The sequence below is a fragment of the Chroicocephalus ridibundus genome, chromosome 7, assembly GCF_963924245.1.
Source record: "Chroicocephalus ridibundus chromosome 7, bChrRid1.1, whole genome shotgun sequence".
Classification (NCBI taxonomy): Eukaryota; Metazoa; Chordata; class Aves; order Charadriiformes; family Laridae; genus Chroicocephalus; species Chroicocephalus ridibundus.
In genome coordinates this window covers 32,133,836-32,160,900 of record NC_086290.1, presented here as the reverse complement: position 1 = coordinate 32,160,900, position 27,065 = coordinate 32,133,836, and the positions used below count along the sequence as shown (strand labels likewise).

The window sequence follows — 27,065 nt, the reverse complement described above, 5'->3', positions numbered from 1 at the left end:
CCGCCTCCGGCCTCTGCCTTCCCCCATCTGAAATGCCCGTATCCTGGGGACACCGCAGCAGCGTGCGGAAATAAGCAGTCTTTCAAACTTACGTTTTAAGTGCATGTAATTTAGCACTTCTCCGTGGGAGAAGCAAACCTTTTAAATGCACACAGCTGCACTTAGTCGCAACAAATTCTTTACAAAAAGAGAACTGTTATCTGTATGGAGATCTGCAGACAAGGCCTTGTGAACAGGCCCGAGGTGTGAGAGCGGAGCGGGCGGAAGGGGATCCATCCCCGCATGTGGGGAAGGCCAGGAGCTCCAGCTGAACCCCGGCACCGCAGGCAGGCTGGATACAGCCCCAGGGCGGCTTGGGGTCACCGAGGCGGCCGCGAGATCAAACCTTCTTCAGGATCCACTCGGGAAATAAAAAACTGCCAATATGAGCACCCGAGCCCTGGAGCGCAGGCCCGGCTGTGGTCACAGCGGCGGTCCCCACCACCAGCTGCTACGCCTGCGGGGCCCCAGAGGCACCGGGCCGGGGCCTGCTGCTCCCAAGGAAGCAGGAGTCGGTGAAGAGCTGCCGCGGGGATAGGCCCGGCTGGCACAGAGGTCCCAACACCCCCGGCAGCCGCCTGAACGCTTACGGGGAAGTTTTTAACGTCAAGAGGCTCAAACCTTCACGAACACGATGCGGGGAGAGCGGCGGCGGGACGGCTAGCACCTGAGCCAGCGGCCGGCCCTGGGGATGGCGCTGGGCCGCTGCCAGGCCCGGCCTGGAGCTGGCCCCAAGGGCGGGGGGCGGATGGGGGGGACGGGACATCGGCGCTAACGGCAGTTAACGGCCGCCGCAGAGGCCCCGCCCCCGCCAGCCGCGCGCGGCCACGTGATCCCGCCGCCCGCCACGTGGCTCGCGAGCGCGCGGGGGAGACACACACCCCCCGCTCGCTTCCCCTGCATCCGCTGTGCTCACTTCCGTGCTGCCGCTTCCCCTTCCGGCGCGCGCGTGCTTGACCGAGGGGGTCCCGTCCGCTGGCGCACGTGGCCGCGTCCCCGCCACCGGGCCCGCCGCCGGCCCTGCCGCCGCCGCCATGTTGGTGCTGTTCGAGACCGCTGCTGGCTACGCTATCTTCAAGGTGGGGGGTGGGCGGCTGTGAAGCAAAAGCGAGGGCTGGGGCGGTGGTGGGGGAGCGCTCCGGGCATGCGCTGGGTTTACGGATACGGACGGGTGACGGGCGCCCCTGCGGCGGGCGGCTCCTGAGGGCCTTACTCTGCGCGTTGGCCCTGGCGGTGCTGGTGGGGCCCGGAGGAGTGGGGCGGCGAGTAGGAGCAGGGAGGCCGCGTTGAGAGGGAGGCCGTGGGGCAGAGGCGCGGGGAAGGGGTTGCAGGTGGAGTCTGAAGGTGCCTTGGGGAGGAAGGGGGGTTTCCTCGGTGCCGGGCATCACCCGTGGTGCTCGTGTCCTCCCACTCGTGGAGGTGGATTTGGTAGGAGGACGTGCACCCGTGGCCATGCCCATTTTGGAGTCTTTGGGCTCGGGCATGTTGACGCTTTCCCTTCCTAGTTGTGCTCTCGAGGCTGATGTTCCTTGTGGATGCAGGAAAGGTGTCTGTGAGAGACAGGCAGCGCCTTCCCAAACAGGCGTGCGGGGCGCTTCGGCCTGAGCGCCTTTCCAGAGTGGGCCCCGTCGGCTAGCTGAGCACACGGGCAGGGTGAGCCTGCCCGCAGGCGTGGCGGGTGGTCTGACTTCCCTCGCTCAGCGGAGGATGTGTGCTGGGAGAAACAGGTTCTCTGTCAGCCTCCCCTTGAGGTGGCTCAAAGGCTGCAGTTTCATGGTGGTTTGAACAAGTCTAAACTAGAGCTGCTGCGGTGCCATGCTCCCCTCTGGCCTGTTCTCTCGCTCGAGTGTTGATGCCTGTGCGGTTCTATCAGGTTGTTCATAGAGTTTGATCATAACGGTTGTATGTTTTCCCCCTCAGGCTTTTTTCTGCGTTTAGCGTAGAATCATAGAATCATCAAGGCTGGAAGGGACCTTTAAGATCATCAAGTCCAACCATCAACCTAACACTGCCAAGTGCACCACTAGACCACGTCCCTAAGCACCATGTCTACCTGTCTTTTAAATACCTCCAGGGATGGTGACCCCACCACTTCCCTGGGCAGACCATTCCAATGTTTGATAACCCTTTTGTTGAAGAAACTTTTCCTAATATCCAGTCTAAAGTTCCCCTGGTGTAACTTGAGGCCGTTTCCTCTTGTCCTATTGCTTGTTACTTGGGAGAAGAGACTGACCCCCACCTCTCTACAACCTCCTTTCAGGTAGTTGTAAAGAGCGATAAGGTCTCCTCTGCAGACTAAACAACCCTAGTTCCCTCGGCTGCTCCTCATAAGACTTGTTCTTCAGATCCCTCACCAACTTCACTGCCCTTCTCTGGACCCACTCCGGCACCTCAATGTTTTTCCTGTGGTGAAGGGCCCAAAACTGGACACAGTATTCAAGGTGTGGCCTCACCAGCACTGAGTACAGAGGTACAATCACTTCCCTAGTCCTGCTGGCCACCCTATTTCTGATACAGGCCAGGATGCTGTTGGCCTTCTTGGCCACCTGGGCACACTGCTGGCTTGTAGTCAGCTGGCTGTCAGCCAACACCCCCAGGTTCTTTTCTGCTGGGCAGCTCTCCAGCCACTCCTCCCAAAGCCTGTAGCGCTTGTGTGAACACCAGTGTAGGTGTAGAGAGCAAGGTGCTGGTTTCTTTTGCCCTAGCCTGCTGCAGAACACTACTTGGTGCTCTACAGAGCACTGTTTACTTCATCTGCCCTGAAACCTTTCCTGTTCATTGGGGTGAAGCTGTGCAATTCAGGCAAGGAGGATTTTGAGACATAAGGTGCAAGGAGAAGACAGAAATACTTCTAAAAGCAGATAGTGTTTGTTCTGTTTGTCCTGTCTCCCCCAACACTTGTACTTGTGGAACTAACACATACAGCAGTCTCCCTGAAGGTTTTGCTTGCTGGATGTTCATACTGGCTAGTATGCTGCACCTTCCAAGTTACTAACAAACAAAAAAATAATAGTTACATCTTGCGTAGGCTCAGACCTCTTGTGCAATGAGCCAAGGCCTTTTAACCTTTCACAGGAGCCAGGACGAGTTGAAAATAACCCATATTTTAATTTCTGAAAGCAGGGTAGGCGTCAACAAAGGTAGGAGGAGGGGCATGAAGAGAGAGGAAGGAGTCTCTGTGCAGAAGCGCTGCAGCCCTCCTGGGGTCCGGCTGTGGTGTGTGTGCGGAGCGGCTAGAGGGCACCAGGCACCAAGGAGCCGCGTTCAGAGGCTGGGAAAGACACCGGGCTGCAAATGGTGCCTGGGTGGATTGGGAGAGGTCAAAGCTGTCTGCTGGAACTGAGCAGAAATAGTATTTTATTGAAATACATGTTTTGAGGCAAGCTTTGGTTTTTCTGTGCTGCTTCTGTTTGCAGCTGCCAAGGTCAGATGCGTCGAGCCCCAGCTGCAGCGCACATCTGCAGGGCAAGGCTCTCAATCACATAGCTTCCCTTTCCTAGACACCTAGCTGTTCAGCTGCAAACTTGGGTCATTGTTGCACTTATATGTTCGTTCTGTATCAAAATATTCTCTGCAGAGTTTAGCTTTTTTTTTTTTTCTTTTTAAAGTAGTCTCTAAAGATTGCTCCTGCTGGTTTTTTTTTTTTTTTTTTTTTGGTGGGGGTTATTTGGGGTTGTTTCTTGCTTTCTAATTAGTTGAGGGTTGGACAGAATTTGCACTTCTGAATTTTGGGAGACAGTCACAGTCCCCCACTTACCTTTTCAGCAGTGCCCAGAAATGTCTGTTGCCAGCAGAACTGTGCTCTGCCTTTATGCCTTGGTGATCAAGAACAAGCTGGGTAGCTCTCAGGTATTCCCTTGTAGGTGTTGCTCTAAATAGACTGCTCTAAACAGTCTAAATAGTAAGGGTAAATGGGGCATAACCATGTTCTAAGTCTTGGAAGACTTTTTTCAATGAGTATTACTATCTTGCAGGACACAAAATATCCATAGGCATGTAATTTCTATACCCTGACAATCTTATTTTTCTCTATGTGCCCATGTCTGTTTATAGAGTCTGAAAATTCTGTAGGCCATGGGATGGGAAAGATGAATTGGAGCAAAGAATCAGCAGGGTGAGGAAAGGAAGAGCTGCCCCAAGATTTTTCTGTGCCTCAGAGTCCTGTGGGAAACGAGTTAGTATGTTTATTTGCTCAGCTACTAATTGAATTTAAACAGGACAACCTCTTTTGACCTAGGTTTAAAAATCTGCAAGGGAGCAAAATCTCATAATCCCAAGAATGATTTCTGCACTGTACCAAGTCAAATTGCAGTTCTGTTGCGTTTGTGTTGTGGGGACAAAACAACAAGGTTTTTGAGTGAGCTGTAAAGAACATAATGTTGTAAAGATCTTGACTGTCCTCTTCCCCTGAGCACTTTTCTAGGAATTTGCAGTACACTCTGCGTTTCCTGAAATGTGTGCAGGCTCTAGGGAAGTAATTGTAACAGTTTATGCTGTTCAAAAACTGAGGGGGATCCCCTTTCTACAGAGATGGGATTAAGCCATTGCTGCTTCTTAGGTAATTCTTGGCTCAGTTGATTACCAGGCTGTGGTGAAAAGTCTTCTTTATAGGGTTGTTCTCTTTCTTCCTTGGGCTAGCTCAGATTAATGAAAATGACTTGTGGGATCACTTCTTCCTGTTAGGCGTCCCAGACATGTTTGTATTTTGCCGAAGTAGTGGCAGGTTTGGTTTTAGGTCACTGGGGTTGTGAATGAGTCCTCTAGAGGAGGTGGAGCAAGCCCAGTTTTGATAAACAAGCAGAGGGTTTTGCTTTAATGTGCAGATGCAGAAGAACCCAGCCATTATTGAGCAACTTCAGTAATTCAGTTGAAAACGTGATAATGTTGTGTGTATATTAGTAGGATAAAGCTGCTGAGAGAGAGTGATGAAACTGGAGATCATCAAAATTGAGTTTGTTGACTGGATCAGTATTAACTTCCAGTGGTTGTATACACTGTAAATCTGCTTTACATCTTCTCTGCTGAATGCCAGGTTGAAGGTCATTCAAAAGTGCTTTAAATATAATTGTGTGCGTTTTTGTTGTGTTTGGTTTTTTTTCTTCCACAGGTTCTGAATGAGAAAAAGCTCCAAGAAGTTGACAGTTTATGGAAAGAATTCGAAACTCCTGAAAAAGCCAACAAAATGTAAGCAGCTTTATGTGGGGATAGCAGCCTGACTCTTGGAAGGATGTGACTGCCTGTAGTTACACACATCTGAGGTTCAGAAGGAAGTATTGATTTTTGTTTTTCAGTATTATAAAACCTAGAAGCTATGAACAGTGATAATGTGAAGTTAGATACTCAGAGAAACTTAAAACGGAATATCAAAGAAATAAGTCGTTTTTCCTTGCAGTGTAATTAAGGTGCAGAAGTCATTACCATGTGCCACTGAAGCAAAAAATTGAGCAATATTTGAAGGAGATCTGGATGCTTTGACAAGAACATCTAAGCTTGTAATGCTGAAACTGGCTGAAATGACAGGGTTTTGTGCTCACGGAGAGGAAATTCTTAAAGAAAAAAGTTTAATCCATCTGAAACTAATAGCATGTGAATTGAGAGTTAGTGTTGTTGCCCATGCCATCAGTGAGTGTTAGCACCGCTGTGTAGCGGCACAGGAATTGCAGTGTCTACTGACTAAGTTGGCCTTTCTGGCAGATTGCCCTAAAGCCGGGGACAGCTGTGGATTCCTTCCAAGTCTGTCTAGGGTGTTTTTATTGGAAGATTTCTAACCAGCTTTGGTTATAATGGATACCTCTGAACAAGCTGTGCCTTGTGATTTGCATTTATCCTGCTCTGTAACATTATTTAGAGGAGCAGCTGGAATATCCCACATCTGCCTTTTTGTAGTATTGTTAATCTTATCCTGGAAACATCATCTTGGCCACTTCCTAGACAGGATGTGGCTCTTAATGGATCTCTACTCTGATCAAAGTAATTCCTATCTCTTCTGCCTTTCTGAAAAGGCATCACTACAAGCTTAGAGCTTCTGTTGGCCTCTACAAATGTGTAACTCAAGCATTCAGCTTTATCTGTGACCTTGCTTCCTTTGCGGATACTTGACTCACAAAGAGCAGTGGTTAATCACAACTGGGATTAGTCAAATGCCTGTCCCTGACAAGGAATTTACTGGATTGAGATAACTAGATAACTTCTTAACTGTAACTCTAGATATCAACACCACAGACTATGTGAGGGGGAGAGGGAAGCTGGGCCTAAGGATCTGACACAGTGTGGTTAAACACTGTCCATATGATTTTTGGCTTTGGTCAGCAGTTAGGACATGGAAGAATTTTATGTTGTTTGTTTTAAGCTCAGCTAAGAACTTTTATTCTAACATCTAATTACAAGGAAGGACTTGAGGATTCATGGGCAATGAATCAGTTCAATTTTAAAGTCTTTGAAGATGCATTTGGTTGAAAAGCGTGTTAAATCTGGGCTGTGCAGGCTATGCATTCCACAGAGGCAGAAGGTTCCCTTTTGAAGATGAGTGGGAAGATGCTATCATCAGTCAATCTGCAGTGACACCTGGTTAATCAGGGTGCAGTGTTGAAAATTAAATGGATGATGTCTGTCTTTAAATATGAACTACAAAACCAAAAGGGGGCTTAGGTTTTCTGATTATGTTGGTCCTAGAAATACTAAATCAGAATTCCTTTTTTTTTTTTTTTTGTTAAAAAATAAAGTTTGTGGGACCCAGCTGAAAAGTCACATCAGGCTCAAACTTAATCAGCAGGTTTAGTGCTCTTCCTTCTGTTTGAAGATCTGGATACTGATCTCTGCTCTCTTGCAGTCTTAGGGAAAAGAGGGGAACTATAATAGCTGAGTCAGATAGAAGAAAAAAAAAAGTAAAATGGTTCTAGCATCTGGTTTATGTACATTTGTTTACACGCTTGTATTTTTCTTCTGTAGAGTAAAGCTGAAACACTTTGAAAAATTTCAGGACACAACAGAAGCACTTGCTGGTAAGTGAGTTAACACCATTCTTACAAAAAAAATAATCCTTGTCATGCACTAGTTCACCCGTTACTCACCTCTGTCCCTGCTCTGTTTCTTTGCTTAGTTTTTAAATTACAAATTTTTCAGTCACCTGTGTGTGTTGTTTTATGAGGTCATCCATCCAGTGCAGTAGAGATGTAATGAAGTCTAGTTTCTTTTCATACCATGCTTATTTCCCAAGCAGCTCACCAATGAGCACCAAGTAGAAGGTTTTGACTGATACATGTTGCCTGTTGTCAATGATGGATTCTTGTTGAAGCTGAATATAACTGATTTGAGTCAACATTTCGTCACTACCACTGAGACAACAGGCAGATATCAGAGTACATATGATATTACAACTGCTGTTGTTTTATGGATGTGTATTATGCCTGTGTTTTTTCAGCCTAAAACAATGCCTGTATTGCACTTGAAAGAAATTCAGGACTTTAAGCAAAATAGAAAGCTTTGTATTCAATATTTTTTCCTAATTCAACACTTAAATGCTTGATATTGTGAACTAGTTTGAACAGAAATGATAAAAGTTCTAGTTAATAATTCAGAAATGGCGTAACTGTGACTGCTGAATGTGCTGTATGACATCAGTAGATGGATGTTCCAGGTCATGTTTTTGTCTAAAGAATGGATGTTCGTATTCCGATGTGATAGGGATAGCTTATGAAGGAAGCTACGGAAACAAGAATGGAGATGCCACCATCATGCGTGAGATGCAAGTGAAACAACCGAGATTGAAGCTGCTGTATATTCCTATCCCTGGCATATTTTTTGGATTGTGTTGCTTTTGCATTGGTTTGGATTCAGATCTACTTAGACTGATTAAAAAAAAAACCCAAAAAACCACCACACTGCCCTCACAGAACAAAACAACACACACCCCCACAAAAACTTATACTACTTTACCTCAGGTTTACTTACCTGAAATGGGAGAGTTTATTCAGACTACCTATGTTCCATTTATTTTGAAGGGAAGACTATGTATGTGGCTGTTTTAAGTGGGTTAGAAGCTGTTGGCCAGCTTGAAAGGTGGAAACTTATCTCCATTGTAGAAACCTTGAGAGGAAGCTCAGCAGAGCGCTTTGATTTTACCCTTACATTTCATTCAGGTTCTAGAAATCAAAAAATCACTGGCTTCTGCTCTATTTACTGTGGTGAAGATGTTGCATCAATCACAGAAGTTCAGTGGAGCACAGAGCTGACCCACAAAGAGAGTTTTATAAGTGCCTGCTCAAAATATATTGTGTGGGATTGTAAAGCTTTTACAGATCTATTAATACTTGAAAATGAAGAACATCCCTTTAAAATTCTTCAGTCTACATTCTGTATTAAAAAGGTCCATGTCTGGCTGCCCAATCAGTGTGTTTGACATCATTCTTTGCTGGGCTTTAGATAGTACATTATCATCATCAGAGGATGCAAATAAGCCATTACTCAACTTCAGATACGCTTGCTGACTAAGGGACCTGGAAAATGGTTCGTTAATTAAATGATACACAAAGTGTTCCCATATAACCCTGCCTTCGGAAATGTTAAACATATATCTAAAGCATATGGCATACTGTTGGTAGAGATCCTTAAACAAAATTGACAGAAATAGAAGCGAAACCACATGGAGAAAGGAGAGGCAACTGGGAGAAGGGTTTTTGATTTAGGCCTCCAAAGGAGCAAGTATATAATTTTCTTCTATTTCGATTTTAGCCACTGCATGGTGAAGTAGTATTGCCTCTCAGGCTGGAGCTACTGTGGGCAGTTAAAATAAAAATACCAAGTTAGGAGTACTATTTTTACAGGTTTTAGGAGGGGAAATAAACTGCATCTTTGGTCTTTTTGTCTTATACAGCATCCACAGCTCTTGTAGAAGGCAAGCTCAGCAAGAACTTGAAGAAAATTCTCAAGAAGATAGTGGCAAAAGATGCCCACGAACAGTTGGCTGTAGCGGATGCCAAACTTGGAGGTGTCATAAAGGTGATAACTGATGTTGCCATTCTTCCTTTTGTCTCATGTTACTGAAATCTTATAGTATTTTTTCAAAGGTTTTGCAGTTATTAGCAATGGATTACACTGCCAATGTTGTGTTTGCAGTGTGGAAGATACCTAATCTTATGAGCAAATGTGTACTGCGTGCACACTGGGAAGATGTTTTCTTGAGTACACAAGTGAATGATATGGTAAAAGTGCACTGAGGTGTTCAGGTTTGCTTGATTTCTCTCTTAAAAATTGGTTAGAAACCCTGCAGATTAAAAAATTAATTTTGCTAATGATCCCATCCGGAAAAAGAACATGAGGAGAGAGGAATCAAACAAAAACCAGCCAGCCAGACACACTTATTCCTCACTAACAGATGCAGCAATAGTGTGGTGATGACTTACTGTCTTGTTGGGAGTGCGCATCATTCTGCCTTCCTTAGTCTAAAGCAGTTGTGCACAACCTTCAGTCCTTGCCTACCAAAGGAAGGAAGAGTACAGTAGATGTGGGCTGCTTTCTTCAGTGTCTCCAAGGTGTCAAATACTAGGTTCCCATCTCCTATGTCTGATTGCTCCCTGTTCCAGTGATTCTTATTCTGACCACCTCCTCATGCTGTCTTAGGAGGCTGATGTAGGCTGCAAAATTAGGCGAATTCAGTGTTAAAGTGAGCAATATGAAGGACTTTGAACTAATTGTTTAGTTTTGTTCTCTGAAAAAGACCCAAAGCCCCCCAGCCCTCGACCTCTGAATTTTCTCTCTGTGGCCAAACTGTTTCTGATAAACTGCAAATCTTGACTCTTTGGTTCCAGTGCCTACATAGCAGATAAAGCGTTAATTATAAATCTCCTCTTCAAACTGGAATTGTTAATCTGTGGGGAACTGGGGGTATTGCTACCTTGAGCATCAAAAATGACTGAAACTGTTGTGCGATCACAGGATTGCAGTGGGTATATATATAATGAGTATAATGAGATAAGGCTACTGGCTTTAGAGGAATGTCATTGTTGTGCCTGACTTTGGACCATTGATTTCCGTCCTGCAGGACAAGCTGAATTTGAGTTGTATACATAGCCCAATGGTTACAGAGCTGATGAGAGGAATTCGCTCACAGATTGAAGGGCTTATTACAGGCCTCCCTTCTCGAGAGATGGCAGCTATGTGTCTGGGTCTGGCACACAGGTGAGTTCCTAGAACAGCTCTATTTCATCCTGTGTCTGTCCCACTCCTGTGTCATTGGTTACTCTGTGTTGCTTAAAGTGTCTCCAAGTATGTGATGTGGTCTCATACTCTGTAAGTCAAGGTACATTTATATCTGAAATCTTGTTTTATAAAGGAAGGGCTTTCCAATTTGCAGCCACCCTTTAGGGAAAGGCTTCATCTTCACCCAGAGTCAAAGTTGATAGCTTTCCTTTGCATGTTAGGTACTTTAGGATTTGGTTGGAAATGTCTCTGTAGCAGTCAGATGGGTCATGTAAAACTCCATTGCCACCGAGAGACAAGGTGAAGACCATAATTTGCTGATTTATGCCAGAATAAATACCCATATAATACATGACGTAAATGTTAAAGGCACCTTTAACATTTAAGTTAATAGCAAGTCCTACCTTGCTATTGCTGCCTTTTAGGTTTAGTGCAGTAGTAGTTAAATACAAAGTTGTTGGATCAGCATGGGGTCAAGCAGTCATATTCTGACATGATCTTGTTCTGTACATGAGCCATTGGCAAGTTAGCTACAGCAAAGTAGTTCTCTAATTCCTTCAAAATAGATGCGTGTTTGCTTAGAAAATGCACATTAATATTGAAAAAGGACTTCAAAGATGCAAGTCCTCATTGATATCAAGTGTCTTTTAATGTAGCATAACGAGAAATTTTAAACATACAGTAAAGCCAGATGGTAATGGGCTTTCTGAGACAGTAAGTATCTGTTCCAGGAAGTTTCTTCTGTTGCTTTATGTTAGAGTTGCTGATATTTGCTACTGGGTAGGTACAATTTTGTGGATTGTCTTCAGCCGCTGCAGAACTGGAAGTGCTGTTGACAAATACTTTTTGTGGGGAACTGTGCAGAAAGAAACCAACAGCCAATTTCCTGCCACAGCACTCATGTTCAGTCTGCTGCACGTGGTGTAGATGGCCTTAACTTTCCCTTTCACTCTGGTTGTGGGCTACGTGCATGTACATGTGTTGGAGCTATTGCGAAACCTGTGTCAGTGTGGCTTCTGGCCGCAGCTGTGAGCAGTCAATGGCATAAAACTGAGCTGGTATGAATGTATGGACAGCTGTATTCATGTAAAATAGAAGCAGGTGGGATGTGCTCTGCAGGAGGATGTCAGGATGCTGATGAAACTGTATTTCTGTCTCCTCAGCCTTTCCAGATACAAGTTGAAATTCAGCCCAGACAAAGTAGATACCATGATTATCCAGGCAATTTGTAAGTATATTTAGAGTTTAAATTGTTAATGGATTCAGCTTAGGATAGCTGACTTCTTTACATTGGTTACAGAAAAGTATTTCTGTCAATTTCCTCTTAGCATGTTTCAGTAAATTGGGCATTGGTGTTCAGCTAGGCATAAGGTGTGTTTTCTTCATAGGGTTTTCCACAAGCAGGCACATTTTTAGGGTGATAAAGTAAACTGATGTCCACTTTTTTTTGGCATAGAGATCAGCTGAAATACAGGCAGTGTAAGTTCAGGAGGATTTCACTTCCCAACACGCCTCCCTTCTGAGCAGTGTTGTGAGAATAGGTAGGACAGGATTATCTGACCACTTTGGTGGTATCTTACATAGAGAGCAACTTAGAAGTACGCATTTACATTAGGCTTGTAAAACCCATTACAGTGTGTAATGCTGCTTGCTTTCTTAATGGTAGACAGACTGAAATTGTAAACGCAGCTAGGAAAGCCCATTCCTCAGTTTTCCTTGAAGACATACACATCATATTTGGCATGCTTGCTGTGAAGCAGTGGTGAGGAATCCTGTTTGTAATATTAATTCCCAGACTGTTGTCAATGATGAAACGTAGTTAAGCTGAAGTTAATGATTTAAATCAGTTCCTTCGTCACTACCACTGAGACAACAGATGGGAATGTTGGTATTGCGTTAGCAGGAAATATTTTAGCCTCAGGGCTCTGTAGCAATATATGCTCTGGGTGTTAATACTCTTATGTTGTAAATTAGGTTATTGGTCATATCTCGTAAATGGTGAGCCTGGTGAATTTGTGTTAGGTATATTTATATTATAAAGGCAACTAAAGGGCTTAATACAATCTTAAATAATTGAGTACATGATCAGTTTCTCACCATTAAAACATTTTTTCTTAAAGCTTATTAGGTGGCTAAGTTTTACATCAATCTCGTGTGTAGAGCTTTGGCTACACACAATGTGCTTCACAGCTGTTAAAGGAGCCTCTCCAAGGCAGTCCCAGTGATGAAACTTTCAGGCCACACCCATGGGAATTCTAATATTTCTAGAATATTGTGCCTGGGATTATGCAGTTTATGTTTCATTCCAGTCTTTATGGGATAAAGTACTTCAGTTTATCTCCCTTTACACTATTTAAATGTGTTTATTTGAGAGTTTTCCATTTTTAGATTACCTTTTTAGAAAAAAAAGTCCATTCTTCTTTCTCTTAGCACTTCTTGATGACTTGGACAAAGAACTGAATAACTACATCATGCGCTGTAGGGAATGGTATGGTTGGCACTTCCCTGAACTGGGCAAAATCATCACAGATAACCTAGCATATTGTAAATGTGTGCGGAAAGTTGGTGAGTAATAAGGAGACGTGAGCCTGGAGAATGTTGCATGTTAGTATGCAATGCATTAATGGCACTGATTTGTAAACCAGCCACTCACTCATGACCCTGTGTACAATCCTCCCTTCAGCAACAGCGTGAATAGGGCCAGTAGAAAAGTAGCGTGTGCTTGCATCTGTGTGTTGATGCAGTTTACCATTTTGAAGCTTAAGAGAAAGCCGATACTGTATAACTGGTCAGTTCTTCATGGACCACCGGCATATCTTCTTAGAATCACAATTAGTCAGCAGACCCGTTGGGAAGTTAGCTGCCAAAAACTGATGTAAAGAGAATTGCTGCCTGTTTGTGGGTGTTCTTGGAGACTACAACTGCTATAATTATTCATAAGAGCAGAAAGAATGACCGCTATAATATTTTGGATCCTTGTCTCACCTCTTAGGCATGCGCTTTGTATTGATGATTTTTTTTTTTCACTATTAAGTGAAGTTTGCAGTCCAGAGAGACTTGTGGTTTTAAGGGAGCTTTTTTCCCAATTGTAGGAAGAATTACATAGATTTGGTTAGTGGTAAATGACTGCTCGCTTCCTGGAATTCTTCCCTTGTAATCTTGTGAGTGAAAATCTTGCAGCAAGGAGCTACTGAAAAGGTGAAATATGCAGTGTTACAGAGTAAGGGCTTTTTTTCTAGTTTCAGATTTAATATTTCCAACCATTTGCAGCTAGTATAAATGTGAAGTCAGAACATTGACATGTATTTTGGGAGTTTGGAATAGAATGACAGCAGACTTGACTCACTGTTGTTATTTTGGCCTTTTATTGCCGTCTGTTTCTGTGCTGCTTTTTGTTTTACTAGTTCATCTCGCCCCCAGCACAAACATGCTTTCGTCTGTCCCCTACAGGAGACAGAACCAATTTTGCCACCTCTGATGTTTCTGACATCCTACCAGAGGAGATCGAAGAGGATGTGAAGGCTGCTGCTGAGATTTCCATGGGGACAGAAGTATCAGAAGAAGACATAAACAACATAATCCATCTCTGTGATCAGGTATGTACGTGTGGATGAATAGCAATAGGAACTCCACTTTAGCCATACCAGAGCCTCTTCTGTCAAGGAGAGGTTTTCCCAGGGTGTTCCAAACACACTTGTGATGGCAGTGATGATTCCTGTATTGTTGCTCTCCTGATGTATAAACATGAGGGTGCACAGTCACTACCTCATCTGAGCCATCTCAGATTGTTGATGTCTGCACAGTCTTCCAAAAGTCGCAGTCTTACTTTTGGCTGGAATTTTGACATCATTGTGCTTTTAAGTCCTTGAGACAATGGTACTCTATAGCCTCTTTTTAATCTGTCAGTTTTGAAGCTTGGTGATAAACCCTGGGTTAAAAGTGGAGCACTGAGGCCCCAGAAGAGTTAGGAGCCCTATCCTGCTTTCATCTGGATTATATGTGAACTCCCTCTGACTTTAGTGGTGCCAGTTGGATCCCTTTGTGACTTTACCAGGGAGTGGCAGGGTTAGGAGTTCCTGTTCTTGGTCTAGACCGGGCTGCCTTTTTATGTGCGTTCTAATTGTGTGTATTTGTGTGGAACAAGTAAAGAGCATTTATCCCATGTCAAGAGAATGGTGGCAAAGATTTATGTGAAGACTGAATGTTCCAGGGTTTTGTCCTAAAGAAAACGTCCTTAGTATTTTTGTTCTACTTCGCTGTCTTTGGCATGTTGTCAGGTCCTTTATCAGGAGCTTTGCTGAGAAAATAAGTTGCATAAGGGAATGAGCAATGCAGATCTAGTATACTTTGTGGATGTAGCTCTGCTCTGGGAATATGCCCTATATAAAGCTTTCTGTAACGCTGGCTTATGGTTGTCTGTGCGTTTTGCATTTCGTTAGTCTTTTTTACTGGAACTCTCGGCAGTTCCTCATTTCAATATATTTAACTTGATATTTGTCAGTCAGCTAATACTGATTCCTGTAACCAAACTCTGTCTGTGCCAGGTGATTGAAATCTCTGAGTATCGGACACAGCTGTATGACTACCTGAAGAACAGAATGATGGCCATTGCTCCTAATCTCACCATCATGGTGGGTGAACTGGTTGGAGCAAGGCTCATTGCTCATGCAGGTGGGTTACGCATATCAGTGTAAATAAAGCTTAGATGACCTCATCAGAGATTTTCTCTGAGGACCTGGTCAGCTAAAAACATTATGCAAGGCCCTGATGAACATCTCATGATAAAGGGAGGGAAGGTAGCTCTTAAGGAATCTGAGAATACCGGCATGAGCTTGGTAGTAGTCTGTGATGATGAAGTTCTCAGTTGGCCTGAATTCTTTTTGGAATATGAGGGCAACTTAAGTCACTACCTCTTCTGAGACGCTTCCCGAGCCTCCTGCTGATAGTCCAGTCACTTCTGCGGTAAAACACTGACAAACTGGCGTTAGGCTTTTATAGTCAGACTGGCTCAAGATAGCAGCCTCACTTCAGTTATCTGTGCTGCAGTTCTGCGATGACACGTTCTTGCTGCCAGACTTTGTCAGGAGTAGGCATTACTCCAGTGGAACATGTTTTATTGAGTCAGCCTTCTTTCCTGTGGCTGAAATCAGACTAAGACAGAGTTAGTTGAAGCATGAAAGACTGAAATGGCTTATCTGTCCTTCAGAAAATGTACATGAAGCAGCTCTTATAGATGGCTCTGAGCTTTCTACTTTTTTTTACTGAGCTTCCTGCTTTTGAATAGTGTAGGAAGCTAGCCTCCTGCTTCTCTAGCTGCTCCTCTGACAAGTTACTATTGCGGTGTCACCTCCTTCTAGGTTCCCTCTTGAACCTGGCAAAACATCCAGCTTCAACGGTTCAGTTACTGGGTGCTGAGAAGGCACTCTTCAGAGCACTGAAGACTAAACGGGACACACCTAAATTTGGCCTTATCTATCATGCTTCCCTAGTGGGACAAACCAACACCAAAAACAAAGGAAAGGTGAGTTCCAGAATTGTTTACCAGCTTGGCTTTTTCCAGAGCATGAATATCTGTTGATGAGATGGCTTGAGCTTCACAGTGACGCTCTTTCCATGGCTTGCTTTACTGTATTGCTCCATGGTTACATGGAAAACGCCACTGTCCCACAAACCTTTGGATGTCATTCATTCCTGTTTGAAAATATGAATGGTATTGTCCATAGATGTGTTCCTGCTGAGTTACAACGTAATGCTGGCTTTCTCAAGGGGTACGTTGCTACTTTCTTCTATGTGATAGTAAACTAAGCTGTTACAGGCCAACTTAGTTTAGCGTAACTTGAAAATCACTCTTGTTGTGCTAAAGCTAGTAACTTTTGTGACTTGCTTTTAAAGAGCTTAGGCTTTTACAATGCAGGGGGATGAATGTGTGTTGAATTGTGGAGAGAGCTATGCATATGGAAATTACACCTCAAGCTAATCTGACGTAAAGGTTGGGGTAGAGTGGGATACGTATAACTAACTTGCTGTCTCAGGTGTTTCCCTCTGTCAAGAAAATAAGGTGTTACGTTAACAGTATTTCAGTATTAAAGGAATGATGTACTAATTGTTTTTTTGGACTAAATACTGCTAGTAAATGTTCAATTGTTCTTTTGTTTGTGGATATGGTTTCCAGATCAGAGTGAATCATTGTCTTACGTTAAGTCTTAGCATTTAATACTCTTTTTGGCTTTTCCAGATTTCTCGAATGCTGGCAGCTAAGACTGCCTTGACTATTCGTTATGATGCCCTCGGAGAGGACACCAATGCTGAAATGGGGGCTGAGAACAGACTAAAAGTAGAGACGAGACTGAGGCATTTGGAAGAGAGAGGGGTAAGTCTAGCAGAGGGCTGCATGAAACTGACGTCGTTGTTTATGGTATGATTTTCTGATGATCTGCTTTCTGAGTCTTTTGCCTTCACTCAGTTGTGCGACCTAGTGTCACTCTAATTCTGTAGTTTCTTACAGCCTTGGCTGGAGCAGTTTCTTCACCTTAGAAGAAAGCGCATTTGGGTTTTCTCCCCCCTCATATTTTCCACCACAGTTCCCTAAAATCTGAACTCTGATGATTCTTAGTCTTGAGGAGCTGTCTCTGTAGCTAAAGCAAGGTGTTACTCTGCAAATTGCTGCGTTGCCCTCCCATCACCTAATGCATCTCCTGCCTCTCTGTACCTGCTGTTCCATTTGTTGCCGTCGGCACAGCATGCTGGGAGACTGTAGGGTTCACTTTCTTCTTTTAGGTGACATGCGTGCTGCATGCGATCTTGTAAATGAGGACTACGTTCAGCCCTCCAAGCTAGGAGATCTAATACTAATGCTGTAGTACTGGCATCGCTAGAACAAAAAAGACAAATCCAGAAAAACCTGCCTGCTCCTCCTTGAGCATTTCATGGGAGGTGATACTTCCTATGGAAACAAAGGCAAGGAGACGGGTTAATAACAAAGCACAAACTGATCACCTGACAAGTACAGATTTAATTCAAATCCAGCTTGTGGCCTGTATTGTGGTTTTAAGGTTGGCTTTATGCCAGGCATAGGGTGATACCTGCCCTGACATGCAGTTTTCCTTGCAAAAAAAAGAAAGTGTGCACAACTTTGAGCTGGTCTTGGGAATTTAGAGGTATGATGTTGTATGTCATGTGGCTGTGGTATGTTTGATCCAGTACTAGGTGCCCTTTAATTGAATTGGTCTCTTGAAGAACAATAGTAGAAAGGCCTTTCTCAAGCCCAGTTACCTCCCTGTCACTATTCTACTCCCGGGTGTAAGACTCATCAGATGCACAAGAGCCTGACCAATAATGTATGTCTATCTTTCCATTTTTAATTCCTTTCAAGAGCTGTAGAACTTGTGTTGTGAATTGTTTTCATTATGAGTAATTTGTTTTTCACGCCTAAATTTTTCTTGTAGCTAAGAAGAATAAGTGGCACTGGAAAAGCCTTGGCCAGGACAGACAAGTATCAAAACAAGAGGTGAATAGTTTTTCCTTTCAGCTTGGCTGACTATAAATAACTCTCCATATTTTTATTTCTGAGAAGACTTTTGGTTGTGGGCTGAGTTGACTTAAGATCCAGAAAACTTAAACACTGATAACAGGTCCCATTGTTATGGGAATTTCCATTTTCCCATGTCTTACTGTTGTGGCAAAGCCACTGAACTGGGGAAACAGTCCTGATTTTTCTAATAGTAAATTACTGACACGATCAGACAAGAAGTGTATTTAGATGCTATCATCATCAGCCCAAAAAGCTGAATAGTTTGGGGATTTAATATGTATCAGCTTTATTTAATGCATGTCTGAATAAATTAAATTTGAGAAAATCAGAGTTTGAATTAATTCCTTTGACATGGAAGCTGTCCTAGAGACCTACTTAGTTGTCTTGTTCCTCGCTTGTTTTAAGCAAAGCTTCATCTTGTTTAGGTCTTGTACGTAATAAGTAATATGTATCTTAGGTAATAGAGGGTCTGTACTCTGGACACTGCTAGAGCATTTCTGGTGCCTGAAGTGACACTGTAAATTGCAGCTGGGACAGCTGAACATCTAAGGATTGGAACGGGTTATTATTAGTCTGAGCTGTACCATCTGGGTTTTTCGCTTAATTTGGTTGCTTGGCCTGCTTATTTTGCTGAACCTTTGGTGTAGAGAGGGCAAGCGCTCAGCAAAACCAGGGCTGGCTGCTAGTTCTGTGAGGGAAAAAATAGCACTGTTGCACCCATCTGCAGTCCCCAAACATATTTCTCAAGCCTAGCTGTAACTTTTGTTTCCATATGCTAGGCATTTCAAAGTGTAGTGGTGGCTGTGATTTCTGGAGCAGCTTTTGAAAAGACAGCGTCAGTAAATGAACCATCAGGGCGTGTAAGGAGGCAGTAGGTTAGGGAGGAGGGTGTTGAGGAGACAACATACGTGCTGGGTTTTGACCTCTTGAAATAAGGAGTCATGAATTCCTGCCAGGACATGTTTCTACTGTTAGACATGCTCTGTAAACGTGTCTAGGCTTGGGGGAGAGACTGCAGATAATTCCTGGCTGTTTGGCTTAGTCTGACTGCCTAAAAGGGAAACTGACTCAGTCCCTGTCAAGCTGTCCTTGTAGTACAAAAATTGCAGTAGTGCTGCTTTATGGAGATTGTTTGAAGGGCTAAACTGGTGTTTTAAGGAGGTTAGCAAGAATCTCTTAGTCTTGTATGGAACTATGGATCCTGCATGAAATAGCTACATCAGAGTAATGTTTCAGAAGTTAATCGTGCGGTAGTTTTTTAGTGATGAGGTTCAAGTGAAGCATGTCAGTATTCTTTACAAAAAAGATGTGTGCATTACCTATCTTTGTCATGTTTATTTGCTGATTTGTATTTTTATGTATCTCTGTATATATGTAGTAGTTTGACAATGACAAGGAAGCCAGTGAACTCTTGCCTGGGCTTCGCTGAAGCAGAGCCCACTGTTTGCAAATGCCTGCGTAATCAATTTTTGTAAAGCAATATACAGTGTTCAGCCCCATAAGAATAGTTTCTGATGCTTAGAGGATGAATTGATCGTACTGTCTGCTAGCATCACCACATGCTTCCCAGTCTGGTCACTAGCCTCAGTTGCTTTTGTAATCTGCACAAGGTAGCTACTTCAGATTCCTATTTTAGAGAAGTTTGGATGCTAAGTATATGGCTGGGGGAGAATAGTTTAGGCTTACTGTTTTAAAACTCCTTTCTCCTTCAGTACAATTCTGTTCTGAATGAGTAAGAAAAAAGTTGCTTCATTGCTATTACATGATTCAACTGCCCCTGAAAAGGTCCAACTAAAGAGCACTGGGTTTCAGCATGGCTGCTTCTCTGCAGCCTGTAGAGGAGTTTGGGACTGAACAAAGGAGCATGCAATATTCAAGAAGAGACAGTTTCAGGCACTGGTTAGGTATTTGCGTGTCCCATAAAGTCAGTGATACAAGTGATACAGAGATAAGCCATAGCATTACCTTGTGAGTTGTGTCCTGTGAAGGTAATGGTGGAGAGGCACTGCAGAAGAAGCAAAAGTAAAGCTACTTCTAATCCTATGTGTATATGTGTGTATGTATATACGTGTGTGTGTGTATATGTATATATATTACCCTTCGGGTATGCTTATATGGACCAAATTATGGGGAGCGGTGTGCTTGTGAGCATAGGCAGCTGTGATAGAAAGGCTTTCAGTGGCAGAGAGATCAATCTAATGGGTAATTTAACTGCTCTGTAGAGCCTTGAACAGATATAAACCAGAACTAAACTCTTGCTTAACCAGCGTCTTCTGTTCAGATCAGACAGTTGTACTTTCTGGAGTATACCCTGTAGTCATGATTATTGATGAACCATTCATGTATTGGAGAAAGGAGCTCACAACCTGTAGATGCTTTGTTAGCTGAGCAAGATTGATTTGCAAATGCTCTCGGGAGGTTGCGTTGGAAAGTTTATGTTCAACTGCAGGATTTTACCTGGGGACTGTCTCTTCTTTTTGTTACCCAAACTGACTTGTTTTCTTCATTACAGCGAAGTCAAAATATTTGACCCATCTGGCGACTCTACGCTTCCTGCCGTTTCAAAGAAACGCAAAATTCAGGAGGTGGAAGAACAAGACGCAGAGGTTGCTGTGAAAGCAAAGAAGTTCAAAGCAGAGATGAAAGGTTAGTTGCTGCATCTGTGCTGCTGGCATGTTGCTGTGTGCATCGTGCAGTGGGGCTTAACATTTATAGCCAGCCACAAAACCTGGTTATTCTTAATGGGTATGACCATGTATTTTAAAAATAATAATAATCCTTTATGGACTGACACCAGACTGTATTCGGTTTACTTTAAATATATGCTTTTAAACAGTTGTAAGCATATAAGAACTTTTTTTTTTAAATAATTAAAATTTTAAAAAAAATTCTTGCAGAATTTCTTGCTCAGCAGGTTCATATTTAGTGGGTCTCAGTATCTTGAAGACAAAAAAGCTCTTCTCTGTAAAACCTGAACCTGCCCAATTTTCTTTAAAGAATACTGTTTGATTCTGTATAGAAATGTTTTCTGTCATGTTTCGACATATAAACGTTAAAGGTCAGAATTTGAGGTGAAATGACACTTGGAAATTTCAGTCTGAATTTACCTAATACATAAACAGTTGCTATTTTCTGGAGAGCTAAAACTGAACTATGGCCACAGTTGTTCTTTCCTTCCCTCATAAGTTACTGTGTGAAGATTTTGGACTGTGACTTCAAAATAATCTGGTTTTATATTGTGGTTCATTTTAAGAAACATTCTCTCTTTTCCAGTGTGCATTTCAGCACCTCTAAATGGCCTAATACTTGCTGTGATAGTGGAGTACCCAGTGTGTAACTTGTAAGGGAGGAAAAAAGGAAAAGGAAGATGACTTTAAGTCACTTCTGAGAGACCCTGAGCCAGATCTGGGCATGGGCTACTTGCAAATTTTGTCAGCTACCTGTGCTTGCAGCAGGTGAGGGCTGTCAGCCTTCCCTTTCTGCCCTTCTCTGCGCTGCTGTGTTCTAGAATATCAGAGTGTAGTTACACTGGTTCTGTACCTCTTCATGCTCAGCTGGCACTGAGGTGTGATCTTTCTGCATGCCACTTGGTTCATGGTGTCTGTGTACATGGATGGTGCAACTTGGAGGAACCTAAACTTAGCTGAGAATTAAAGTTACACTGGAAGGAGAATCCTTTGTGCTATAAAGCTGAGATCTGTGCCCCAGCTTGTTCTCATGTACTTATCATAATGAGACAAGGACACATGAGTACTTCAGAGGCTTGAACTTTGCCTGTTTGCTTTTTTGAGAATGTAGGTGTTCTCACAGCTACTGCTTTTGATAATCTTTTGAACTAACTTCCGTTACCGTAGTCCAGAATTGTTCCCTTGGGCTTCCCTTGCATTATCAAAGCAAGTGTTGACGTATCACAGACATGAGCTGCTCACAGGTGAAATAGTATATTAATTTCCCGCCTGGTCACTTACAGTCTGAAGAGGCTGTTTATGTTCATAAACATATTATTCAATGGTTCATGCTTTTATACACAAAACCCGCTTGTGTTTGCTTCCTTTGCTTTATTGATACCCCCTGATTTAGGGGTTAGGTGCAGCTTAGCAGGTATCCTTGAGCTACCAAGAAGTATTTGAGTGGTAGACAGCGTTCAGAGTACTTGTGGCCTTCTGAAATCTGTGCTGGCTGTTTTGTCCTGAAGTACGGGATTCAGATGTGTTGCTTTTCTGCCTGAAAAGGTAGGGCATCCTTCAGATGCGTGGTTCGTAGCTCCTGCTTTTTCCCAGTTCTTCATATCAACTGGGTCATTTTATTTGGCTACTTGGGCATTAGAACTAACTGTGCCAGTTGCTTCAGGCTATGGAAGAAGTGTTTTCTGAGAGCTTATTTATCTCGTATCAGCTGTGTGCAGAACTAATCCCTTCAGCGTGTCCTCTTGTACCCTTTAAAATAGCACTGCCCCGATGTCTGCAAATTCTTGTATTTGATCACCCAGCAAAGTGCATGGATTTCCCTGACACAGGCCAGACGGACCATGACCTTGCTCTCTTCCAGTATAGGTGGTATGACTCCACGGTGTGCTAGAGGGGTAGTGGTGGTGGTTCGAGAAGTTTGGGTAGCTCAGTAAGTGCCATAATACACGGAGTGCAGAGGAGGTCCCAGCATTAGGATTTATGTTGCATGTCCAGTGGAATATGCATGAGCCTTTAATTTCTGCTGTTCTTAATTCTGTTCCTGTTGATGCAGTGCTCTATTAAGCTTTTCCCTGGTCAGAGATTACACACCCAGACATAGTGTTGTGAAAGAAGTCTCTGCCCCCTCTTCCCCATGCTGTTTATGCAGCTGCATGATAAATGGGGGTGGTGGAAAAGCAGTCCAAGAAAAAAAAAAGGAATTCTTCAGCCAGATCAATTTTGATCCAGTTTGTATTACATGAGGAAGGTAAGGGACAGGAATAAGCTGGGAAGCTGCCACTGAAAAATGATTCGTCAAACTATTGAATCATAGAATCATAGGGTTGGAAGGGACCTCTGGAGATCACCTAGTCCAACCCCCATTATATTGCTTTAATATTTGTTGTAAAGGGGGACAGTGTTTTGAATTGTGCTAGGCTGAAATGTAAATGCAAGACGAGGTGTGTGGCGTTTTCTCTCTCCCTGTTTGGGGTGCATGTATGGCAGTACTTTAGACAGGAACTGGGAGGTGGGGGGGGCGGGGATTGAGGCATGACTTCAGACCACTTTCACCTTTTGCACCTAAAGAGAAACCAAGCGGAAGGATACTGCCTGAAACAAGTTATAATCCACTTAAGGGCCTGTCTGTTAAAACATGTTTTAATGGTGGGGGAAGGGAAATTGGACAGGTATTTTTGTGACTACAGTCCTTGAAATTGAATGTGGCTAGACAGAATGCATACCACCAACACAGCTAGCCAGTGCCCCCACTGAAGCGCTCAACTTGCATTTAAGCATCAGGATATAGTAGCAGCTAGTCACATGGAAATGCCTCCCTTGAAAAGAGAAATACCATCTTAAATTAAAGGAGTGAACCCTGCAAGACACAAAGCCTTAAATGACAGCAACATCACAATGTGGTGTCTTTATTGATAGGCAATGTGACTTGATTCTGTACATGCAGAGAATTACGTGGAGGAGGGAGGGTACATCAGGCTGGTGTGTAAAAGCTTAGAGAAAACCGGTGGAAACCGGGTGAGTGGAACTACTGCTGGTGATCTCCAGCACTGCACAGGGCCATCAATCAGACTGCGCTTCCGGGTGCTGCTTTCTGTGCCTTGGGTGCCTGATAGTGAGAGCTGTTGGCTTTCTTGTCAGCTGCTGTGTATCACAAAGAAACCCCACTGGGCTTGAGTGACTTAGAAGTGTTGCACCCAGAGGGAAAAGACCAGCACCCCTGAAGCCTTTATCGTCGTTCTGCCTGGGTACAAATACGTGAAGTCTTGTGATAGGCTTTGCTAGAAAGCAGCAACTGAAATCTTCAGGAAGGCATCTGCTGCTAGCTGTGAGAAGTGACAGTGCCTATGAGTGCACAGTGCATCATCTGCGGTTGTAATTTGTGACAGGTTCCACTGCCTGGTGTGTCAGACTTGATGACATGTAGGGGAATAACAAGAAGTTGTTTTTCCAAGGTTACCACCCAACGTTTTGCTTGAAAATGCGTAGCTTATCAATCCAGCTGAGTGAAAATGTGTTGCGTAGCAAAATGTGATGCGTATGCTCCTGTTGTACTGTGTGGCTTTAATGTAGTTTATGCTTATTTTTCAGCTACTTTTTAGTTCCCTATGTGATACATAGGGAGGTGAGGATACTTTTACACGTGTTTTGAATGCCTTATGCTTGCATGCTGTTCACTGTGAATGATGTGTATGGCAGAATCCACTTACAATGATATTTACCAGTTCCTTTATCTGGAATCCTTCGCTGTTTTGCTTCTGGCATTTTTTAATGTCAGAAAACTGCATGTGTTGTTTGGCTGTATTTTCCTGTAGACATGTCTAGAAATTTTTTACCCTGAAGCCAATTTTTTTTTTTGTCTGAAGCTTATGTTAGAGGCAAAGATTGAAGTGTATTTTTGACTCATGTGATCCTTGTGCTGCCTTGAGGAACTAAACTTGTGATGAAGTACAATCAAGATGTTAGCAGGTTGTGTGTTTTGGGGTTTTTATAATTGCACTGGGTTTGTTTCTGTTCTTTTTGTAAGTGGTAAGTGAATGTGCTTCAAAATGAAATTGATTCATTTTTTGGGGGAGTACAGTGAGAAAATTACTTCTTGAGTCACACATCCAGTAGCAACTGTACACACCACAAACACCACTGGTTTCAGCATCTCAGTTTTGTAGCTGCTGAAGGACAGTGGTTGCTACATCATGAACTCGCTCATGAGTAGTACATACTGAGAAAACTTGGTATCCGGCACTGACTCAGTTGTGCAAATAAATTTAACTTGGGTATGCTCCAGTAACAGCCTGGCTACTGCATAGGCTGTCAGCTTAGTAATGATTTCTGCTTGGTTTCTTTACCTAGAGATTCCTAAAACTGTGGTATGTGTTCTAGAAAATGAGTGGTAAATCATAGTGCCTTTACCACTGTGATTAGATAGGCCAGCTGTTGGCAAATAGCTCTGAAAAATAAATGTAAGAGGGCATTAGTAAATCTTTCCTTGGGTTAACCTTTCTCTCAGCTTATGCAAATAATTAAATTCCTGTCTTCCAGGACAGGAAGGAATTTCTCCTTTTGCATTAAATGCTCAGCATTAAGAAATCTTTGTGTTTGCTGGTCTAAACAATTAAGAAAACAGGTCTGCTTCTTAGTAAATTTCCCATGTCAAGGTAGGGAAATCAGTTGCAAACAAGCTACTGCTGGCTGAACACACTTCTAATGTGGATTTTAGAGTCCTTCCACTGCTCTTGTGATGCTGGTGAAAATATTTGCCAAACTGTGGACAGTCTGTTTTCAGAAAGAGTACTTGAAGATAAGTTGGAAGACTAATGAAAATATGCAAGATTGTTTTAAACTTTGGGAGCAGCATATAGGAGTGGTGTTTGCACCAGATGTATATAGTGCTGTCTGAACATTGTCACTTGTGTCTTAGGTAGTTGTATATTTTGATTATAGCAGGGAGTAGTCAAGCAGGTAAGGGGAAGGTATAGAGAGATGTAAAGAAGGATCAGCGTGGTATTCAGCATTTTGCATTCATATTATCATCATTGCGTCCTCTCACATTTCATGGGAAGCTTTTTCTTTTGCCTTTTACGCTCTTAACTGACAACCTGCCTTTCCTTTTTCTTCCTTCTGTAATACAGAAGAGACAACTGTAGAAGATGCTGAACCCGTCAAAAAGAAGAAAAAGAAAAAGGATAAGGAAAAGCAAGCTGAAGAAGAGGAGCCAAGCCCCACAGTTGAGGTGAGGCAGAATTGCACAGCTACCTGATCCTTTATGGGAATACTCTCGGAAACATAGGGAGTGAGGGGGGAAAACATATTCTTATCTGTATAAACCATGGTATGCAAGGACAGTTTTGCTCTAGTAACTTTATTTCATGATATCCATCACTGTAATGTCCAAGAAGATTTGTGTTACAAAATAAGGTCTGGGAAATCTGTGACTAATGCCTCTGTGTACCAGGAGTGTTTCCTCTCCTTTCCTCTGCCCACCCCCAGCTTTAGTCTTCTTTCTATATGCTTTCTAGTGGGGAGGGTGTCCCTTAGTGCCGAACCACAGGCATCCGTCTAGTGTTTAGGACTTGTAGGGAGCAGAGGCTGTACCTGCTGAATTGATGAAGCATTGTTTGATGTCTCCAAGCAACAGTAGAGTGGATGAGACAGAACCAGGCTAGTTGCTCAGTTTTGAAATCCTGTTCTTAACATGGGATTTCATTTTCTCCCCTCTGCTTAGGGCAGCTACGCTGCCTGAAGCAGTCTGACCGCAGTGCTGAGCTGCCAGCAGTGTGGCAGACAGCACAGCTTCCTTTGCCTGCTGGCCCCCCCGTGCTGTAAACACCAGTACATTGGCACCAGAGGAAGGGGACATCTCTTGCGTTGTGCTTTGCTGAGTACGGCAGCTGCTGTGATGCTTTGAGTGTGAGCTTGGTTGCCTAGCTACATGTGTTGCTTTGCTTCTCCACTATGGTTTGTTCACAGCAACATTTGTTTGTTTGCAGAATGCAGAGAAAAAGAAGAAGAAAAAGAAGAAAATGAAAGATGAGGATGAAGACTGATGAGGAACAGGGGGAACATTGCCCTTGGACAGCTGATTCAGAGTGGCATTTCTTGACATAATTTCTTTAGCCTCTTGCTGAAAACTAACTTCCCTGTGTTGCAAGAGGGCAAGGAGATGGATTTGATAACTCTTCTGCCCTGGAACAGGATACCCCAGTATCTCTGCTACTTAGGAGGATTGCTGGTTTTTTGCAGTTTCTTTTGTTGAAAAGCTTGCAGTAGATCCTCTTTTCATATGCAGTCTCCACTGATAAGGAATAAAAACATTTTTATGGAGATCTTATAATCTCTGTCTTTTAACTTGTTTGCTGGTTTTCTAACCATTATCAGGACTATTTCTAAGACTTACTGTTTCAAATGAATGATCAGCAAAAAAAAAATTCTAAATGTGTAGATGTCCTGTTGCAGTTTATTCTCTGAAGATTTCAAAGGTTGTAATATTCTTAAGTTCTCCATAAAATTGATACAAATATCTCTGCATAATATCAAAGTTCCGTTGAACAGCTGAGGTGCATTATTGAGTCTGTGCTGTAGTTCTCCTGAGAAAGCCTTTTTTAATCACCTTTCAA

The 27,065-nt window shown here is 43.2% G+C and overlaps 1 protein-coding gene and 4 non-coding genes across 5 annotated transcripts; all 5 read left to right on the top strand.

Moving 5' to 3' along the window:
* Positions 1-916: 916 nt before the first annotated feature.
* NOP58 (NOP58 ribonucleoprotein) lies at positions 917-26,772 on the top strand. The gene is made up of 15 exons (XM_063341035.1): positions 917-1,118; positions 5,147-5,223; positions 6,988-7,040; positions 8,912-9,036; positions 10,079-10,215; positions 11,400-11,464; positions 12,667-12,801; positions 13,687-13,832; positions 14,781-14,907; positions 15,594-15,757; positions 16,472-16,606; positions 17,682-17,743; positions 20,280-20,413; positions 25,581-25,681; positions 26,439-26,772. The coding sequence occupies exons 1-15, from the start codon at positions 1,074-1,076 to the stop codon at positions 26,493-26,495; spliced, it is 1,563 nt and encodes a 520-aa protein (XP_063197105.1). The 5' UTR covers positions 917-1,073; the 3' UTR covers positions 26,496-26,772.
* Positions 7,301-7,389, top strand: LOC134519087 (small nucleolar RNA SNORD70). Its single transcript, XR_010072137.1, has one exon. It is a non-coding gene; the product is annotated as a small nucleolar RNA SNORD70 (small nucleolar RNA).
* LOC134519088 (small nucleolar RNA SNORD70) lies at positions 12,029-12,116 on the top strand. The gene has a single exon (XR_010072138.1). It is a non-coding gene; the product is annotated as a small nucleolar RNA SNORD70 (small nucleolar RNA).
* On the top strand, positions 13,934-14,017 carry LOC134519094 (small nucleolar RNA SNORD11B). Its single transcript, XR_010072144.1, has one exon. It is a non-coding gene; the product is annotated as a small nucleolar RNA SNORD11B (small nucleolar RNA).
* On the top strand, positions 15,075-15,160 carry LOC134519093 (small nucleolar RNA SNORD11). The gene has a single exon (XR_010072143.1). It is a non-coding gene; the product is annotated as a small nucleolar RNA SNORD11 (small nucleolar RNA).
* Positions 26,773-27,065: the final 293 nt, after the last annotated feature.